This window comes from Pongo abelii, chromosome 23 (assembly GCF_028885655.2).
Source record: "Pongo abelii isolate AG06213 chromosome 23, NHGRI_mPonAbe1-v2.0_pri, whole genome shotgun sequence".
NCBI lineage: Eukaryota > Metazoa > Chordata > Mammalia > Primates > Hominidae > Pongo > Pongo abelii.
In genome coordinates this window covers 41,842,587-41,862,044 of record NC_085929.1, presented here as the reverse complement: position 1 = coordinate 41,862,044, position 19,458 = coordinate 41,842,587, and the positions used below count along the sequence as shown (strand labels likewise).

The following is a 19,458-nucleotide window of genomic DNA, read 5'->3' as shown; positions in this document are numbered from 1 at the left end:
CACAGGTGGAGTTGGCCTGAAGGGGCCGCCTACAGGACACCTCTCCATGGTGCTGTTGGAGGGCCCTGCAGAAAACACAGGTTGGAAAATGGCCAAGGTACAGGGCAGTGCCTGCCAGGAGTCAGAGAGACGTGAGCTTGAATCCCAACTGTCTCTGATGACTGTGTGCTCTGGGCAAGTGAATGGACCTCTCTGAGCCTCATCGCTCAAACGGGAAGAATCACACATACCCTGTGGGCTGCTGTGAGGAAGAAGTGGAGGCTCCGTGGATGGTAAATTCTGACAGGGGGCCCTCCCTGACATGTGTGGCCCACCTGCCTGGACCTGACGGTTCTGACCCCAGGCTTGTTTACCTGCTCCGGGGTTGGTGCTATGGGCGTGTCACCGGAGAGTATGGGCGGGGCGGGCAGAGGGGCAGTGTGCTGGCCAGAGTCCTCTTGCTGGCTGGAGTCAGTGCCCACAGAATCCTGTCCTGATTGCGTCTCTGAGTTGAACACGGTCTAGTGGGAGGAAAACAGGATCAGTGAGGGCTCTTGGGAACATCAAGAGCCCAGGAAGTCAGGGGCCAGCCTGGTGATGTCTCTGGGGATGAGTCCTGCCTCCCTTCCCTTGGTTGCCGGTACGGCAATTCTCTCACCCTCTGGGGTGTGTGGATGGGCGACAGCATGTCCAGGTCAGTCATGGGGAACTCCAGGCCTTTCCTCCGCAGGTCCTCATAGATGGTGACCACACCTGTCAGATCGGGCGAGCTGCGGAACGCGTCAGCCCAGGACTGAGAGGGGACAAAGGGACACAGCCAGTAACCACAGCTCACCTGTGAGCCTGCCCACCTGGCACCCAGACAGAGAACAGACATTCTTTCCCTGATTTTTTTTTTTTTTTTTTTTACTACATCTGCCCCGCCCACTTCACAGCAAAGCACGCAGTTGGCAAGCCTCTCTCCCCGCAGAACATCCCATCAGCAGACAACCCAGACGCCCAGAAATGAGAAGTGGAGCCTGGGTCAAACACGATGGCCTCGACTCTCCACTGGGCAGGAAGCTCCTGCGCTGACAGCTCTTCCTGGCCCTGCCCTGCCCTGTCCTGGCACTCACCTGGATGAGGTTGAGCACCTTGTCATGCACGATGGCGGGTGGGTTGTTCTTGGGCAGGATGGTCCTCACCAGCACACTCTCCACAAAGTCCTGGCTGGCCACCAGCACGTGGAAGCGGTGCCCGCAGTTCTTGACACAGGTTTCTAAGACCTGGAGGGCCGAGAGGTGCCATCGAGCACCTTGGTCAGAGGAGAGGCGGTGCTCAGGACCCCCACCCTCGTGGCTCCTCCTGTGTCCCAGAGAGGAGGCCCCGGAGAGGAGATGAGACTTCCTGGAGTGAGACCCTTGAATGTGGAGGACTGGGACAATGCCAGGACTGGGGGACTTGTTTACTGGAGGGCACGGCCTAGGGTGGGCAGAGGTGTGGTGTGTGGGCTGGACTTCCTTCCCTGATGGCGTCAGTGCATGCAGAATCCCGATGCTGTCTTGAGCTGAACATGGTCTAGAGAGAAGAGGCTCTCCAAGAGGAAATCAAGGAGAATCTGAGATGTCAATCGACTGGTGAGCCTGTGGCCCAGGGAAAAGGCACTGAACTTCCCTCCCCACTCTCCACTTCCCACTGCAGGAATTGCCTTTGCTTTTCGCTTAAGCCAATTCACCTGGATATAAATGCTGCTTATGGAGGAGGGTGGGACAGAGTTTCTATCTTCCCCAGCCAAACCCATGCTGACGGCTAGGAGGCCCACGAGTGTCTGGCGACCCTGAGATCTGGGCTGGCTCAGTGGTGTGGGCAAGACTGTTCTCAGCCACTGGTATTTATTTTACATTCATTTGCCAGAGCACCAAAGTACCGGGCAGCACCCAACTCAGTCGGCCAGCCTCCCTGCCCCCACGGAGGCCAGGGTTTACTGAGCTTCAATGTCACCCGCAGGTCCTTTGGCCCAGGCTCTCCCTGCCAGTGGTTCTGGAGTGATGTAAGCGTCTGTTTCCATGCTGGGGGATTGGAGAGAACCTTTCCAAATGGCCTCTTGCCATTCTGCATCCGCCTTCAGTGTAGACAGGACAGTGCATTGCCTACAGGCCTTTCCAGCTCTCAAATGAGGAGCTCAGAGGAGGCTGGGAGTCCTGCTGGGTCTGAGGGGAGGTGACTTTCAGTGGACCGTAGTCCTGCCACAGGACGGACAGATGGGGCACTCACTGTGAGAGCTAGCATCACCTCGTGGAAGTTCTTATTCCCCACGATTCTCTTCTTTACTGCTCGGAGGGCATCTTTGGGACTAAGAAGGACAAGAAAAAGGGTGGGCTTAGGAATAGAGCCCCCTTACCCAACACCAGAGGCCCTGGAGAGTTGGAACGGTTCTTATAGGCCCATCCTCCCTGCGCCCCACCTGTTTTGTGTATCCAGCCAGGTTCTGATCACATCAGAATCTTCCTAGCCCATTGCTTAGCAGGGACTCACAACCTGTGGCCCCTGGACCTCCTGCAGCACAGTCACTTTGAGAAAAGGTGAGAGTGTTTTGTTAGAAGTGCAGAACCTGGCCGGGCACGGTGGCTCACACCTGTAATCCCAGGACTTTGGGAGGCTGAGGCAGGTGGATCACTTGAGGCCAGGAGTTCAAGACAAGCCTGGCCAACATGGTGAAACCCTGTCCCTACTAAAAATACAAAAATTAGCCAGGCGTGGTGGTATCAGCCTGTAATCCCAGCTATGTGGGAGGTTGAGGCGGGAGAATCGCTTGAACCCAGGAGGCAGAGGTTGCAGTGAGCTGAGATTGCACCACTGTACTCCAGCCCGGGCAACAGAGTGAGAGCCGAGATTGCGCCACTGTACTCCAGCCTGGGCGACAGAGTGAGACCCTGTCTCAAAAAAACAAAGGACATTTAAAAAAAAAAAAAGCAGAACCCTAGGTCCCCACCCTAGACCACCTGAACCAAATTCTCAGGGAGTGGGGCCCCTGAATTTGAATGATTCTCATGCTCCCCAGGGGTTTCTTATGCATGCTCAAGTTTAAGAACAAATAATGTGAAGGCATAGTGTTTTCATTACAAAAAAGAGATGGGGTCTTGCTATGTTGCCCAGGCTGGTCTCGAACTCCTGGGCTCAAGTGATCCTCCCACCTCAGCTTCCCAATGTGTTGTGATTACAGGCATGAGTCCCTGAGCCCAGCTAGCATAGTGTTCTGATGCCCCGTCCTGGCCAGCTGCTCTATCTGTCCATTTATCCTTCCATTCAAGTCTTTTTTTTTTTTTTTTCCTTCTGAGACAGAGTCTCACTCTGTCGCCCAGGCTGGAGTACAGTGGCGTAATCACAGCTCGCTGCAGCCCAGAACTCCTGGGCTCAAGTGATCCTCCTGCCTCAGCCTCCCAAAACACTGAGACTACCAGTGTGAGCCACCATGTCTGGCCCATTCAAGTCTTATTAAGCGCCCCATATGTGCGTGGCACCATGCTAGGTGCTGGGGATACAGTGGCGAACAAGACCATATGGCCCTGCCTCCTCCCCACCTTGTGGCGAGATCCAAAGAAGAGCAAGGAATAAGCAGGTCCTGGAAAAAGAGCAGAGGTGAGGATGGGGGTGGTCAGAAAAGACCTGTGACGGGGTGGTCTTGTAGCTGGGCCTTGAAAGATGGGAAGGACCAGCCGGGGGGAGTGGGGGCAGAGCAGTTTGGGTCAAGGTCAGAGCCTGGACCAAGGTCTCGGATGCAGAGGAGCTTGGTGCCTTGCAGGAACTAAGAGGAGGCCACACTGAGTGTGGGGGAGGTTGGGGAGGGCTGAAGAAGCCTAGGGGTCACGGTGTTGGGAGGCCCCTGGAAGCTGGGGTGCCAGCCTGCTCTCCCTGTCCCCTCTGTGATTCCCACCACCCTCCACCCTCAGCCCTATACAGGTATACTCAGTGCTGCCCTGACTGCTCTTGTCTAAAAGCCTTTGTACAGGGCCCCCACTTGCACCCTGAAGGCTCCTGACGTCCACATCCACAAGGTGAAGCCTCAGTTAAAATCCACCCCATCCACAACACTTTCCCAGGTCCTCCAGTCTCACTGGCCTGTTCTGCCATGCCACCCTGAACTGGGAGCCCGCCCTGGGTAGAGAAGAAGCCTGCTAGAGGGCAGGGATGGTGTTCTCTTTGGACAGCTTCCCTTCCTAGAGCCCATCACGCTACTGAAGAGTAGTAACATTTCCCAGCCTGGCCAGTGGCCACTGGGGCCCATCCGGCTGTCTGCCTGGCTGTCAGTGCTGACCCCATCCAGGACTAAAGCAGGAGAGCCTGGAACCCTGGCACTGGTTCTCAGCAGGAGTGAAGGCAGAGGCAAGGCGTCCTAGGGACGGAGCCTGCCTGGGGGCTAGAGCTATGGAGGCAGTCAGGCCTGCGGTGGAAGGGACACGGTGCGGAAAGCAATGGTGGCCCACTAAGGGGGGTCCTGGCCCAGAAGCCTGAGAGCAGCTTCCAACCTTTGCCTCCCTGGGCAGCCCCTCGCCTGTCCCTGGCTCCTGGTCTTGGCCTGGCCACTGACCCACGGGCTACTTCAGCGCTTTCTAGCGACTTCTTTCCACCTCTTCTAGGGTGGCCTAGAGACAAGGGAATCAGAATCATTCCCTGGCGTGTTCCGCCATGCGCCACTGACCTGGGGGCCCACCCTGGGAGAGAAGAAGCCTCCTACAGCGCAGGGACAGCGTCCTTGTTGGGTACCTTCCCTCCCTAGAGGGAAGCACTGGGAATCGGAAGTTCTGGCCTTGCCACTGCTGTGGGCCCATGATGTCCAGTACTCTGCTAGGAGCACAAAGTGTATGACAAGGAGGCCACAACCCAATGGGGAAGACACTTTAGTAACGAGGCTAAGTTTAGGTGCCATGCTTGGTGAGGTCAAGGGTCACGCCTGCCTTTGATCACTGCTGGGTCCCTAGTGCCTCCTGTGTTGCCTGGAACACACAAAGTGCTCAAATAAATAGCAATGCACCTGAACGACGCTGAGCCCGTTCCTCCCATGTTTATAAGGGACATGAGGGCTTGCTGTCCCCAAGGATACTGCAGTGACTTGCAGCTGCGACGTCCATGAAGCTCCCAGGCCTGTCTAGAGGCTTGGTGAGGTTTTCTGCCTCCTGCTTTCTTTCTTCTGACCTCTGCCCACCACTCCTTCCCACACCCTCATTCTCATGAGTCCTTGGCAAGATCAGGGAGCAGGGCTGAGGAAGACACCGGCAGGTTCCTGGCAGCCACTGCCCTCTCCTGACTGGGTCTTGACTGTGTGACTCAGATGCCCACAGCCTCCCTTCCAGCTCAGAGCTGGGCACTCCCTGCCCTCCACCTGCATCCAGCCTGCCCCTCTCCACGCAAAGCCCTCCCGGGCTGAGAGGAACCCTGCACTGGCCGCGGGAGAGCTGGATGATCCCAGTGAGAACTGGAGAGGGAAAGGAGGGTCCACACTGATTTCTCAGGATGGAGGCCTCGTCTGGCAGCACTTCCTGCTGCCCATGGCCCCCACACCTCTCCCCAGCCTTCGCCGGGTTTTCCTGAGATTGACAGGGACCCTCACATCCTCTTTCTGCTCCCTCCAGGGACTCGGGCTTATTGCTGGAAGGATCTAACAGAGCACCTTTGAGGACAAAGACCTAGAGAGGTAAAGTGACTTCCGAAGGTCACACGGCTGGTCATTGACAACGAGTCAGACATCGGAGGCCAAGACCCCAATCCCTCCCCCACACCACGTGCCTTGGCAGGGCTCCTTGGCACTGAGCAAGACGATACCGTGACCCCAACGCCAGAAATGCCCGGCAAATGCCAGTGCTGTTCAGGCTCACAGTTCAGCTTCAGTTTCCCTGCCATCCTTGCGTTCTCCCTTACCCTCCAGGCTGGTTTCAAGTCTTAAGGAAATGGAAGTCTGTTTTTGCTCACAGAAAAGCTGGAGTCTCTCTAGCACACACTCCTGCCTGCAGAATGCAGATGGCGCTTGGGGTCAACTTCTGATTAAGAGTCTCCAGCTTGCCTCATCCTAGGGAGATGCTGCACACAAGGCTGGGCTTCCAGATCTGTGTGGAATCTGGGCTGCCACTAAGAGAGGCGGGGTGGGGTGGCAGCCCCCAGGGGCCAGCGGTACTCCTGCTGTGAATTCCTACCTTGGATGGGGCTCAGGTACTAGGGGCTCAGATGGCCTCTGCAGCCAAGTGGGTTGGGTCAGACTTTGTGGCTATGGCAGCAATGGGGCTGGGGCAGGGGCTCCCTGGAAGGGTGCAGGTGTGTGCTGCGTGGTGGAAGGCCATCTCTGCCTGTGCCCTACAACCTCTCCTTGGGGGGCCCTTACCCTTCCTCCGTCTCGTTGATGATGTCACAGATCTCCATGTTGAGGGCCCAGTCTTCGCTCTGCAGGGAGCCATCTGTGGCTTTCTCTGAGAAGAAACCATGAGTCATAAAGTCATGAGGGGGTCCTGAATGGGTAAACTCAAACCGTGCGTGGGAGGGGAGGGGGGTGCAGGGCCGGATGAGATGGGGAGGAGGAAGATGACAGATGCTTCCTGGGCACAGGGCCTGGCCCTGTGTGAGACTGCTCTACACACATCGTCCCATCATCACTAGATTCTTGTACCCACTGAGGCTGGGAGTACCTCTGCCCTTCAATGGATGAGGAAACCATGGCTCTGAGTGCACCAAAGGGATGCGCCAGAGGGGAATGTAGGTGGGCCTCCGTGTGCTTATTCCTGACATGACAATATGGAGACAGTGCTTTGCTTCATTTCTGTAGATAAGATGTTCTCCCTTGACTTTAGAATTATCTTTTGAGCTGGGCGCTGTGGCTCACGCCTGTAATCCCAGCACTTTGGGAGGCTGAGGTGGGTGGATCACCTGAGGTCAGGAGTTGAGACCAGCCTGACTAACATGGTGAAGCCCCGCCTTTACTAACTACAAAAAAGTAGCTGGGCATGGTGGCACATGCCTGTAATCCTAGCTACTTGGGAGGCTGAGGCAGGAGAATCGTTTGAACCCAGGAGGCGGAGGTTGCAATGAGATTGAGCCATCACACTCCAGCCTGGACAACGAGAGCGAAACTCCATCTCCAAAACAAACAAACAAACAAAAAAGAATTATCTTTTGAGCTGGTAACCATTCACAGGATACAAAATCTAAAAGTTCTCAAGTGGTATACAATGGAGCTAGGTAAATCTATCTCTGTCCCCTGCCCCAGCCCCCTCTTCCTAGAGGCATCCCCTGTAACCAGGTTCCTCTAGAATCTCACAGAGACCTTTACCTAGGAAGCAAAGGCTCCATTACTAAAAGGTCACCTCGCCCTCCTGTACCCTTCTGAGGCACCCACAGAAGGGACCAATGCCAAGCCACCCGGCAGAATTGCCCCAAAGAGAGGTGATGATTCATGCAAGGTATCAGCACGGCAAGGTATCAGCACGGTAAGGTATCAGCACGGTACGGGCCCAAAATAAACACTCAGCAAGTGGTGGTGGTTCTTTTTAAAAGAAGTTGAGACGAAAGTCACATAAAATAAAACTAACCATTTTACCGTGTATAATTCAGTGGCATTTGGTACATTTGTAATACTAAATACAGCCACCACCACCTCTATTCAGTTCCACGAAATTTTCACTTTGTGGCAGTTCCTAGGGTAAGATTTCCAGGCTGGGAGTCAGCTGCAGGGTTCTGGAAGCCTGTCAGGGCCATGGCCGGGACCACTGGCTGCAGGTCTGCATGGCAGCAAGTACCAGGCTTGGCAGCCTTTTGTGAACTGTAGCGTGGGAGGCACTAATTGGTATTACATGAATGATGAACACGGGAACTCGCAATGCCAGCACCCTTGTAAACGGTCTTTAGGAAAGGGAGGTGCCACATGGCCTGTTTTTTGTTCTCTGCGCCTTCCCAGATGCTATCTTCACGCGTCAACCACGTGCACACAGGAAATTTTGTGCCCTGTTTCTTGCAGGTAACGTTCTATTACGCACATCACTCTGGCTGGTATGTATTGGGACTACATGGAGGACTGTGTGATAAGACAGGCCTTGCTCAGCATTTTAAGGGTGAGACCCTGTTCTGACGCAGGGCACTACCCAAGGCTCCCTCCCCTGCAAGTGTCACATGCAGAGTACTCATCCGCCTGCTGCAGCCATCCTGCCGGCCTTGGCACACCTGCTAGCTGACGGGCCTGGCACTTGAGCACAGTGCTGCCGGCTATTATCTGTCAGGAGTGTGTGCCAGAGTAGGCATGTAGAACTTGTTATTCCACGTGATGTCATGCTGTCCAGCAAGGGTGGCCTTCTCCTCACGGCTGTGCCCCGGCTCGGGGAGGGTGGGTGACTCCTCGCTTGCTACACAGCTATTTGTAAGCCAGGCCAGTTCCAGGCACTGGGATACCATGGTGGACTCGGTGGGCATGGTCCCTGCCTTAAGGTGCCCAAAAGAAGCCACAGTGCATGCTAAACCCAGTCTGCTGGAGGACAGAGGAGGGCAGTTTCTGTGGGACTGGACAGGGCCCTCTTCTAGCCAAGCTGGCTCAACCAGCTCTAAAACTGTGGCTCTGAGACCTTGGTTTTGCAGTTGGCCTAACTTCAGTGCTACCCTCAGGTCCTGAGCCAGCTGGATGCCAGGGTGGCCGAGGACACATGCCAGGCGGCTGAGGCAGAGGGCAGTTGCTTTACCCCCAGATCAGGCCTGAAGGAGGGGATGAGGAAGGCTCCTCTGCCAGGGCTGAAAGACAGAGTCGTCCATCCTGTGAAGGTTTACTAAGTGTGGCTTCTTGGTACCACACCCCTGCCCTTTGGGGTTCCACACTTACAGAGCCAGCTGGGAAGAACAGAGTGGGCTGAACAAGTGTCCCTCTGAGCAGAGGGCCATGCCCTGCTTTGGAGGGTTTTGGGGCGGGGGTTAGTCATGTCAGTCAGTGTTAACCTACAGAACCTGCTCCTCTGCCACAGGCCACATCTCAGCAAGTCCCAGTCACACAGGCCAGAGGATTAGTGTCATCTCCCTCCCCACCCACACCTAAAGGCCACGAAGTCCTGCCAAGTCAGCTCCCAAATCTCTGTTCATCACACCATCCCCTTCTCACCATCCCCTCTGCCACTGCGCTTGCCCCAGCCCGGCCACCATCCTCCCGCTAGACCACTGCCTCAGCTGCTTCCCTCTGGCCTCCCTCCTCCCACCCGTTGTCCACGCTGCCCAGAAGGAACTTTCTGAAACCTGAAAATGAGAGTGTCCTTCCTGCCCAAATCCTTCCGTGTCTCCCTAGTCTTCCACCTGGCCCGCATGCCCTTCCACATTAATAATATTTTCACTTCCCAAGTTATATGCCATAGAATATCAAGCAGCATTAGCTGTTCACATGAAGAATGAGACTTAATTTTCACACACTGTAAGGTGTGTATTATTGCCCTCATCTCATGAGGAAACTGAAGCACAGAGAGATCACCAACTTGCAAAGGGCACACAGAGGTAAGGGCGGGGCAGCCGCTGACGCTGTGGCACAGGTGCCTGAGGCTTCTGTGCCATCCGCATCTCTCAGCGGGGGCGGGGAACTCTGCTTTCCCAGAAGTGTCCCTCCTGACCACGCAGGCAGTCGGCCCTCTCCTCCCTGAGCTCCACCGGCAGACCCCCCCCCATCAGATCCTCTTCTGTCCCCAGTACCCCCTGAAAACGATGGGCACCTCTCATCTCCTGGAGGAGGGAACATCAGTGTTTCAGGAGAGGCTGTGGTTGTTTTGGAAAGGCAAGCAAGTGGCTTTTAAAGGGAAGCAGGGACATTGATAAATAAGAGAAATCCCATACCTGGGAATCAGATGGGTGCAGAAGGACCCCCCCGCCCCCACCCTGTGCATGAGTCTGATGTGACCCAAGCAGTGCGGGCAAGCTCCTGAGCCCTGAGTGGCAGCAGGCAGCAGTGAGCAGAGCCAATCAGAAGATGGAGGTTTTCTGCAGGGTGGGAGGGGACATGCGGCCTAAACGAGAAAGGGGAGAGGAAGAGGAGGAGGAGACAAAATCGGGACAAGGCCGATCTGAGCAATTCCAGTACAAGACAGCTGTTGGGAGGCTGTGGGACACATCTGCCTAGGCCATCACTTGCCAACCCCTTCTAGGTTCCTCCAGGTCCAGGTGTGGACTATAGGATTGGGGAGAATCACGTGGATTTCCTTCAGATGCTCACAGGGTAGGCATATTCCATCAGGGCAGAATTTTAAACCCACAGGAACCTGGCAGTATTTGCTTTGTTTTTGTTCTTAACCACAGAAGTAATTCAGCTTGCTATTTTAAGAAGGGGGAATAAAAACACGGACAGTGGTTACCAGTTACCAAGAGAATGACAATTGATTCCCTGACCTCGGAGCTGTAACCTTCAAGGGCCTCCGGGTAGCAGCTGTGCTCTTGTCTTCAGCTCCTGACAGAGCCGGGCCCTGCAATCCTCCACCTGTCATCAGGCGTCTTTGCGGTTGTTTATGGCTGGCAAGCCTGTGGCTTCGGATCACTGGGCACCTGTGTGTCCTTACAGTGGTCTGTCCTCTCCCTGTCGGGCCAGGTGCAGATACCACCTCCCTGGAGGGCTCCAGATAATCTACCTGGCACGATGGCAAGACCCGCCTGCCCCTCATGGAGATGAGGATGGAGTGGGATGAGTCTGGCCTGACCTAACTCAGAGAGCGTGGGCAAAGATCCAGCCCCTCTGAGTCTCTGTTTTTGCACCCGTAAAATCAGGATAAGACTGCCTGCCTCACAGGATGTTGTGACCTTGCCGCCAGACAATGTCAGTATGACATCAGGAAAGGCTAGCAATGAGTAACCGAGCTATAATGACTATGACTTGGGCCAAGAGAAAGAATGAGTAGTCACCAAAGACACGCCACACCACGGGCAGGATCAGAGATGGGGGCCATGGTATGGTATCACCCCCTTCTTTCTTTCTTTTTTTTTTTTTTTAGACAGTCTCGTTCTGTCACCCAGGTTGGAGTACAGTGGCACGATCTTGGCTCACTGCAACCTCTGCCTCCTGGGTTTAAGTGATTCTCCTGCCTCAGCCTCCCGAGTAGCTGGGATTACAGGTACCTGCCAACACACCTGGCTACGTTTTGTATTTTTAGTAGAGATGGGGCTTCACCATGTTGGTCAGGCTGGTTTTGAACTCCTGACCTCAAGTGATCCACCCGCCTTGGCCTCCCAAAGTGCTGGGATTACAGGTGTGAGCCACCGCCCACTGTGTCCGGCCAGTATCACCCCTTTCCACACCAGCCTTCTGGGAAGCAGCCTGGAGCCCTGTTGCTCCCATCCTGCACATTCCAACAGTCTCATGATCACTGAGACAGCTCTGGCTCAAGCTGCCACCTCCCCAGGCCTGCACTGTCACCTTCACACTCTACTCAAACATAACTCCAAGCACAACTTCCTCTGTTTAAACATTGTCCATCACCCTCACTGCCTGAGGATCAAAAGCCTGAACTCTCCAGGGGCTGGCGTCAGCCACAGTCAGCTGTACCCCCTCCCTCTATGTGGCTTGTCCTCTTACGCCTCTGAGCTCCTGTCTGCAACGCCATTCCTCATTCAGTCAGGCTCATCCAGTTCACATGCTCATCTGGCACTCAGCATGCACCAGGCATGGGACTAATAAGTGCGTCATACCCTCAGTCACTGGTCACCACAACCTTTAAGACAGAGGATGAACAAACTCAGGGGCATGGCGAAGTTAGCAATTTGCCTGCAGTCACACAGTCTGTGAGATGCAGAGCAGATTCAAAGCCAGAGAAGTCTGGTTCTCAAGTCCATATTCATAACCACTACGCTACCTGCTTCTCAAACATTCTCAACACTTATCCAGGCAACGGGGAGACGTCAGTGAGCAAATCCAGCAAGGTCCTGCCCCAGCAGTGGTTTACAGTTCAGTGGGAGGCCACAACTGACAATTCCAAAAGGTCAAGTTTCCATGGCAGGAAAGACCAGGTGCTGAGACAGTGCCAGGCGTGCTGATGAAGAGGTGAGTCAGCTGAACTCCTGAACTCCCCTCGTCTTTTTTATTTATTTATTTTTTTTGAGACTGAGTCTTGTTCTGTCGCCCAGGCTGGAGGGCAGTGGTGCGATCTCGGCTCACTGCAGCTTCTGTCTCCTGGGTTCAAGCAATTCTCTGCCTCAGTCCCCCAAGTGGCTGGGATTACAGGCGCCCGCCTAATTTTTTTTTTTTGTATTTTTAGTAGAGATGAGGTTTCACCACCTTGGCCAGGCTGGTTTTGAACTCCTGACCTCGTGATCCAACCGCCTCGGTCTCCCAAAGTGCTGGGATTACAGGCACGAGCCACTGCGCCCAGCCGAACTCTCCTCATCTTCTTTTTTTTTTTTTTTTTGAGACTGAGTCTCACTCTACTGCCCAGGCTGGAGTGCAGTGGCACAATCTCTGGTCACTGCAACCTCCACCCCCCAGGTTCAAGCGATTCTCCTGCCTCGGCCTCCCGAGTAGCTGGGATTACAGGTGTGTGCCACCATGCCCGGCTAATTTTGTATTTTTAGTAGAGATGGGGTTTCACCATATTGGCCAGGCTGGTCTGGAACTCCTGACCTCGTGGTCCACCTGCCTCGGCCTCCCAAAGTGCTGGGATTACAGGCATGAGCCACCGTGCCCAGCCAAACTCCCCTCATCTTCTAAGCCCCACCCAGGGTCCTCAGTGGTGCCTCCTTTTGGGTAGACCGTGTCACTCCTCATCCTGCACCATGACAATAACAACATCATGGAGAACAATGACAAACAGCCATCATTCAGTGAAGAAGTGTCAGCCTGTGCAGGATGCTCGGGGGACCTCCTTTTGTGTCACCTCCCCACATCCCCGACTGTGGTGGGGGCAGCCAATGTGCGGAGGTTTGTGACTTGCTAGATGCAAAGCCAGGCCTGCGTGCTCCAAACTCGTGTGCTCTCCACTCTGCTCTGTCCCCGTGAAGACTGCCTCTGCCTGCCTGGGGCAGATACTTCTGGGGCCCACCTTCTGGTGCAACAGAGCAGAGGGTGGCATTACATACTTTTGGAATGACGGACTGAGGCTCCGCACTGCCTAGGTGCTCAGTTAAATGCTGACTGCCCCTGCCTACACCGCCTTCCCAGAACAATATTCACTGTATTTCACTGACAACCCACCAGGCTAAGGACAGAACAAGAAAGAGTCTGGCTGTTTTGAGACATCGTGGAGCTGTCAAACCCACCCTGAAACTGCCAACCTTCAGGCTTCTTGCTAGGTAAACAAAGTGCGTTGTTGTGTTGGTTTCAGACTCTGCTGGTTGGGTTTCCTGTTACCTGCAGCTCAAAGTATTCGTGATTAATACTCTGCTTTAAGGAGTGAGGTCCAGCTGCCCTGGCCTTCCCACGGGACTGCTCCGCGGTGGACAACTACGGCACGGACCTGAAGGCACCAGGCTCCACTGAAGCCCTCGGGAGCCGGCACTGAGACCTGGCCCAGTCCTTCCTCCCACTCCCTCTCGTCACCAGCTCAGCTGACTGCCTGCACCCACCCCATCACCCACCCCATCACCCTCCTCAGGCTTCTGTGCTTCTGAACATGCTGCCCTTCTTCCAAGAAGAAATGTGCTCCTCCCCACCTCAACTCGTGCTCCTAAGCCCAGATCAAAGGTCAGGTCTCCTGGTGGAGTCCGCCCTGACACCCCCCACCCCGCCAGGGCCTATTCCTTCCAGCTAGCGGCCAATAGCATTTTCCACAGACCACAACTCTAAGCACTGCTTAGTGGAGTGATTAAAATAACTCTGTTGGGCGATTTCTTTGTTTCTACATCTCTCTCTCCCAGGAGTCTGTGAGCTCTTTAAGGGTGGCGGTTATAGCTCACCAATGGTCCAATTGTCTACCCCAGCTGGGACCTGGCCCATGATAAACTGGCTGTACCTGTTTGCTAAATGACTGAATGAAAGATGAGGCCGTATTCACCAGCACAATTAACCTTTATAACGGTGTAAATGAAACACCTCCACACTTTGGCACTCATTGATCCCTTACTAGCTATTGTGTGGAAATCCTAATCTTTCTTCCAACTTGCAGTCCTCTGAATACTTTTTTTTTTTTGAGACAGAGTCTCACTCTGTTGCCCAGGCTGAAGTGCAGTGGCACAATCTCGGCTCACTGCAACCTGCAACAGGTTCAAGTTCACCTGCCTCGCTTGGCCTCCCGAGTAGCTGGGACTACAGGCGTGCGCCACCATGTCCAGCTAATTTTTGTATTTTTAGTAGAGACAGGGTTTCACCACATTGGCCAGGATGGTCTCGATCTCTTGACCTCGTGATCCACCTGCCTTGGCCTCCCAAAGTGCTGGGATTACAGGCGTGAGCCACCGTGCCCCTTTGAATACTTTTAAAAAGTACCGCGTCCCTCCTTAATCTGTCCTCCAACATCCTCAGGACCTGTGACCACTCCACTCTGGTAATGATCTCCAGAGCCTTCACTATTCTGAGCGACCCCTCTGGATACAGGCTAGGCGTGCTGTCCATCCGGAAATGCAGTGTGGGAACCCACACGCCACACTTACCTGTCCTTGCTAGATACTGCATTTCTATTACTGTACTCAGTGACTATGTGAAATTTTTATTAACCCCACCATATGGAGCTGACTCCAATAGTTGTGAAAGACGCTCCCCCTGGGCTCACAGCATTTAGCTTTTCTAGACCCCCTTGCAGCCAGAAGTAGCGCTGGGACTTCTGGCCACTGAGATGGAAGTGGGTGTCTCTTGGGCGGCTCCTGGGGAAGGTTTTGCTTTCTTGGTAACAGAGACACAGACAGTTGGTACTTTCACCTGTGCTTCCTACCGTGAGAATGCAAGCACGAGGATGAAACCAATGTGGGCAAGAAGGTTAGGCAGAAATACAGAAGGAGCCACTACTGAACGAATTTATTCTAGATGGACACAGATGTTTTCACTCAAAGGGAAATCCAGCAGGTCTCTTAGTTCTCTCTCTTTTTTTTTTTTTTTTTTTTTGAGATGGAGTCTCACTCTGTTGCCCAGGCTGGAGTGCTGTGGCACAATCTTGGCTCACTGCAACTTCCACCTCACGGGTTCAAGCGATTCTCCTGCCTCAGCCTCCAGGGTAGCTGGGATTACAGGCGCCCACCACCACGTCCAGCTAATGTTTGTATTTTTAGTAAAGATGGGGTTTTACCATGTTGGCTAGGCTGGTCTTGAACTCCTGACCTCAGGCGATCTGCCTGTCTTGGCTTCCCAAAGTGCTGGGATTACAGGTGTGAGCCACTGCGCCCGGCCTCTTTCAGTTCTAAGGGGGAATCAGTGAGATGGAAAAGTTGGGAGGATGGGATGCAGGCACAGACAAATCCTGCCCAGACTCCAGCACCTACCAGTTGTGAGAGCCTGGGTAACTCCTCGGCCTCTCTGTGCCTCAGTTCCTCCTCTACAGAATAAAGATGACCAAAGCACTCACCTTCCAGGGATGTGTGAGGAGGAGAGTATACATTTCAAGCACCAAAATAAATGCTATCCTCTACAAACATATCAACCACAACATGACTGAGAATTTCAAGCACCCCCATAAGAGATTTTTAAATCACAAATATGCAGAAGCCATTTTTTTTTTCAGCCAGAAACTTGTCTTGAAAACTATTTTCCAAAGGAATAACTCTTTCCAGACCCAGCGTGGAAAGTTCCATCCATCTCCTAATTTGCTGAGCCACCCTTCCTCAAAACCCTGGCTGCCTCTCCCGTTATTTTTTTAACCATAAACCACAAGAGAAACCCTAAAATACCTTACAGAGGGTATTGCTTCCGCAACCCACAATTTTAAAGTCGATGTAACTAACTATAGTACCTAACAAAAGGAAATGTCAGAGATAAAGAAAGGTTTTCTAAAACTCCCCAGGTAAGAAGTGAGGCTGTGAAGGCAGAGGCTTGAAGTGGCTGGCTGAGGTACAGATGGCATTTGTTTTCACTCCCCACTTGGGAGTGTAAAAGGTGTTGCTGACAATCTGGATGGTCAGGGGTGGAGTGGGGTTTGTATTAGTCAGGGATCTCTAGAGAAAAGGAACTAGGCTGGGCGTGGTGGCTCACGCCTGTAATCGCAGCACTTTGGGAGGCCAAGGTGGGCGGATCACGAGGTCAGGAGTTCAAGACCAGCCTGGCCAACATGGTGAAACCCTGCCTCTACAAAAAATATAAAAATTAGCCAGGTGTGGTGGCATGCGCCTGTAGTCCCAGCTACTCAGGAGGCTGAGGCAGGAGAATTGCTTGAACCTGGGAGGTGGAGGTTGCAGTCAGCCAAGACTGCCCCATTGCACTCCAGCCTAAGAAACAGAGTGAGACTCCATCTCAAAAAAAATAAAAATTAAAAAAGAGAAAAGGAACTAACAGAAAGAAAAAGAGAGAGACAGACAGACAGACACACACACACAAATGAGAAAGAGAGAGCGAGTGCTTAAGGAATTGGCTTACGCAGGTGTGAAGGCTTAGCAAGTTGAAAATCTGTAGGGTGAGCTGGCAGGCTGGAGATCCAGGGAACAGACGCTGTCCGAGTGCAAGGGCAAGTGGAGCCTGCTGGTCAAGTTCCCTCTTGTTCTAGGGAGGTCAGTCTTTTTCTATTCAGGCCTTCAACTGATTAGACGAGGCCCACCCACGTTATTGAGGGCAATATGCTTTACGTGGGTCTGGTCATTTAAATGTTAATCTCATCTAAGACATACGTTCACAGAAACATCTAAAATAATGTTTGACCAAATATCTGTCTCCCCTGGCCTAGCCAAGTTGACACATAAAGTCAACCACTACAGGGTTTATACTGCACCAACACAAACAAGTTCAAACAGTAGACCCCTCTGTCTGTCCCTAAATTCTCTGTCTGTCTCAGCCCCTGCAGTCTGGCTGGTTTCTCTCCCCCTCCCTTCTCCCCTGGCCCCGTCCTTCCCTTCTGGGAAGGCTCCTGGCTCCGTCCTTCCCTTCTCTACCTTCCCCAGCAGGAGCGAGGCCCAGTTCCCCTCCTTAGGGCTTGCACAGTGGTTCTCCACCGCACTATTGCAGTGCTCTATCAACTTCTAAGTTTCCCGTGTCCCTTGAGGTGGAGACCTGGGGGACACAGCCGGGAAGGGGCGGAGCTGGTACCTGAACCCGGCTCTTCTGATGCGGAGACTAAGCTGTGACCCCATTTCAGGCTGCTTATGTCCCAGTGATCAAAATGAACTACCTGGGATCACGCCAGGTGGGCTCATGGGCAAACTTAAAGACATTTTTAGAGGGACATTACATTTTTCCTCTCCTGTATTATTTACTTTAACGCAGGACAGGAAAAAAACACGAACATCAAAGCCATGATTTCATGGATATAATTACATAGGATGAGGTCAAATTTTAACAGATAAGCTAATGAAAAGAAAACCCTACGAAAATAATAATGAAGGTGGCATGGGGGTAGACACAAATCACAAAGGAGCTACATGAAAGACAGAAGTTTGGAGGGCACTGGCCTAGATCAAGATCTCCTCAGTAAGGCAGTAAAGAATTAAATTGTCCTGAATCCCCCTGCTTCTCATGGGGTGATGGCGTCAAGCTAATTAGGAGACATGGAGGGTTTGGGTTTTTTTTTTTTCCTAAAACCAGAAGAGTGGAAGTCTGGGACCATACTCTTATTTCTTTGAGCTCACTAAGGGAATAAAACCTATTCACCAGTTCTATCCATAGAGGCAGGCAAAGGCCTTAATTTCCAAGTAAGAATCTGCTCCTCCCCACAGCCTGAAACCTGACCTGTCTGTGAATGTGGCGGCCACCCCGCCAGTGACTGCTCATTTGCCAGGGACACAAAGACCATCACAAAGGCTGCACTGGAGTCAGAATCTTGGGCTGGCACTTAGCTTGGCTACTAACTTATTTAGACTGGGTCCCAGGAATGATAACACCAGTGAAAAATCACAACAGCTAATAATTACAGACACTTCCTGTCTGGCAGGAAGTGCTTTATAGCACAACAACACAACAGCCCTATCTGATAGGTGCTATTATTATCCTCATTGTGTAGATGAGGAAATTGAAGAACAGAGAGGTTAAGTAACTTGCTCCTGGTAACAAAGCTGGTGAGGACTGAACCAGGACTCCGACCATTCAGTCTGACTCAAGCTCACCTTGGGTTCTACTAATATGTGTACAGCTGATACAAAGCCCTTTCTAGACAAAGCTCTGTCATCCTCAAGACAGAAACTTGGGGCTCTAATGTGGGTCCTATACTTACGGATCAGGAAACAGAAGCTTCAAGATATTAGGGCTCCCGCAGGCACACTGTGGGGATAAGCACCCTCAAGCATCCCCAGCGTGGGTGTTCTGGTACCCCACTTTGAGGAACAGTGTGCTCCATCATTTTGCCTCTGGCCAGCTGCCTCCGATTCAGAAGTCAACAAACTATGAACCCACATGCCAAATTCAGTCTGTTTTGTATGGTCCTCGAGCTACAGATGGTCTTTATATTTTTAAATAGTTGGAAAAAAAAAGCTGAAGAAGAAGAAGATTTCACGGTATGTGAAAATTACGTGAAATTCAAATTTCATTGCCCATAAATAGTTTTATTGGAGCACAGTCATTCTCATTCATTTGTGGCCTATGTCGCTGCTTTTGTGCTATAATGGCAGAACTGGGTAGTTGCAGCAGAGAGCATCTGGTTCACGAAGCCACAAGTATTTACTATCTGGCCCTCTATAGAAAAAGCTCACTGACTCTGCTCTAGTCCACTCTGCTAACCGACGCAGGAATCCTCTTTATAGTCGCCCTCCCCACGCCGGCGTCTGCCTTCACAGCTCCAGTGGTGGGGAGCTTACTACCGAACAAGGCAGCCAGTTCCATCTTTGCAAGGCTCTAGGGATAGCTATTTACACGGAAACCGAACTGCTTATTCCTGTAACCACACACTCTGCCCTTGGAGCCTTGTACATTCAGTTCTATCAGTCCTCCCCAGCAGCCATCAGTTGTTTTTTTTCTTTTGAGATTGAGTCTCACTCTGTCACCAGGCTAGAGTGCAGCTGCGTGATCTTGGCTCACTGCAACCTTCGCCTCCCGGGTTCAAGTAATTTTCCTGCCTCAGCCTCCCAAGTTGCTGGGACTACAGGTGTGTGCCACCACGTCCAGCTAATTTTTGTATTTTTAGTAGAGACAGGGTTTCACCACGTTGGCCAGGATGGTCTCGATTTCTTGACCTTGTGATCCACCCGCCTCGGCCTCCCAAAGTGCTGGGATTACAGGTGTGAGCCACCGTGCCTGGCCCGCCATCAGTTTCTTTCTTCCCTCTGGCATCAACCCTTCCCTGTCCCTATATATGCCCTCTGTCCTTCCTTACCAATCCTCTGGGAAGCAGAGGGAGAATGACAGCACCTCTGTGTTGCCAATAGGGGAGATGGGCAATGGAGAGGGACCGTGACACAGTTAGAAGCAGAACCAGAGCTGGAACCAGGTGTCCCGCCTCCCAGCCTCGTGTCTCCTCA

At 52.9% G+C, this 19,458-nt stretch overlaps 1 protein-coding gene across 1 annotated transcript in view; it reads right to left on the bottom strand.

Annotated features, from left to right (window-relative positions):
* The window catches only part of TOM1 (target of myb1 membrane trafficking protein), a gene marked incomplete at its 5' end in the record, with an annotated part of 48,377 nt that overhangs the window by 23,675 nt on the left and 5,244 nt on the right, over window positions 1–19,458 (bottom strand). The window contains 5 exon segments of the mRNA NM_001135445.1: window positions 354–500; window positions 638–772; window positions 1,095–1,244; window positions 2,233–2,311; window positions 6,332–6,416. Of these exon segments, the coding sequence (NP_001128917.1) occupies window positions 354–500; window positions 638–772; window positions 1,095–1,244; window positions 2,233–2,311; window positions 6,332–6,416 (596 nt within the window).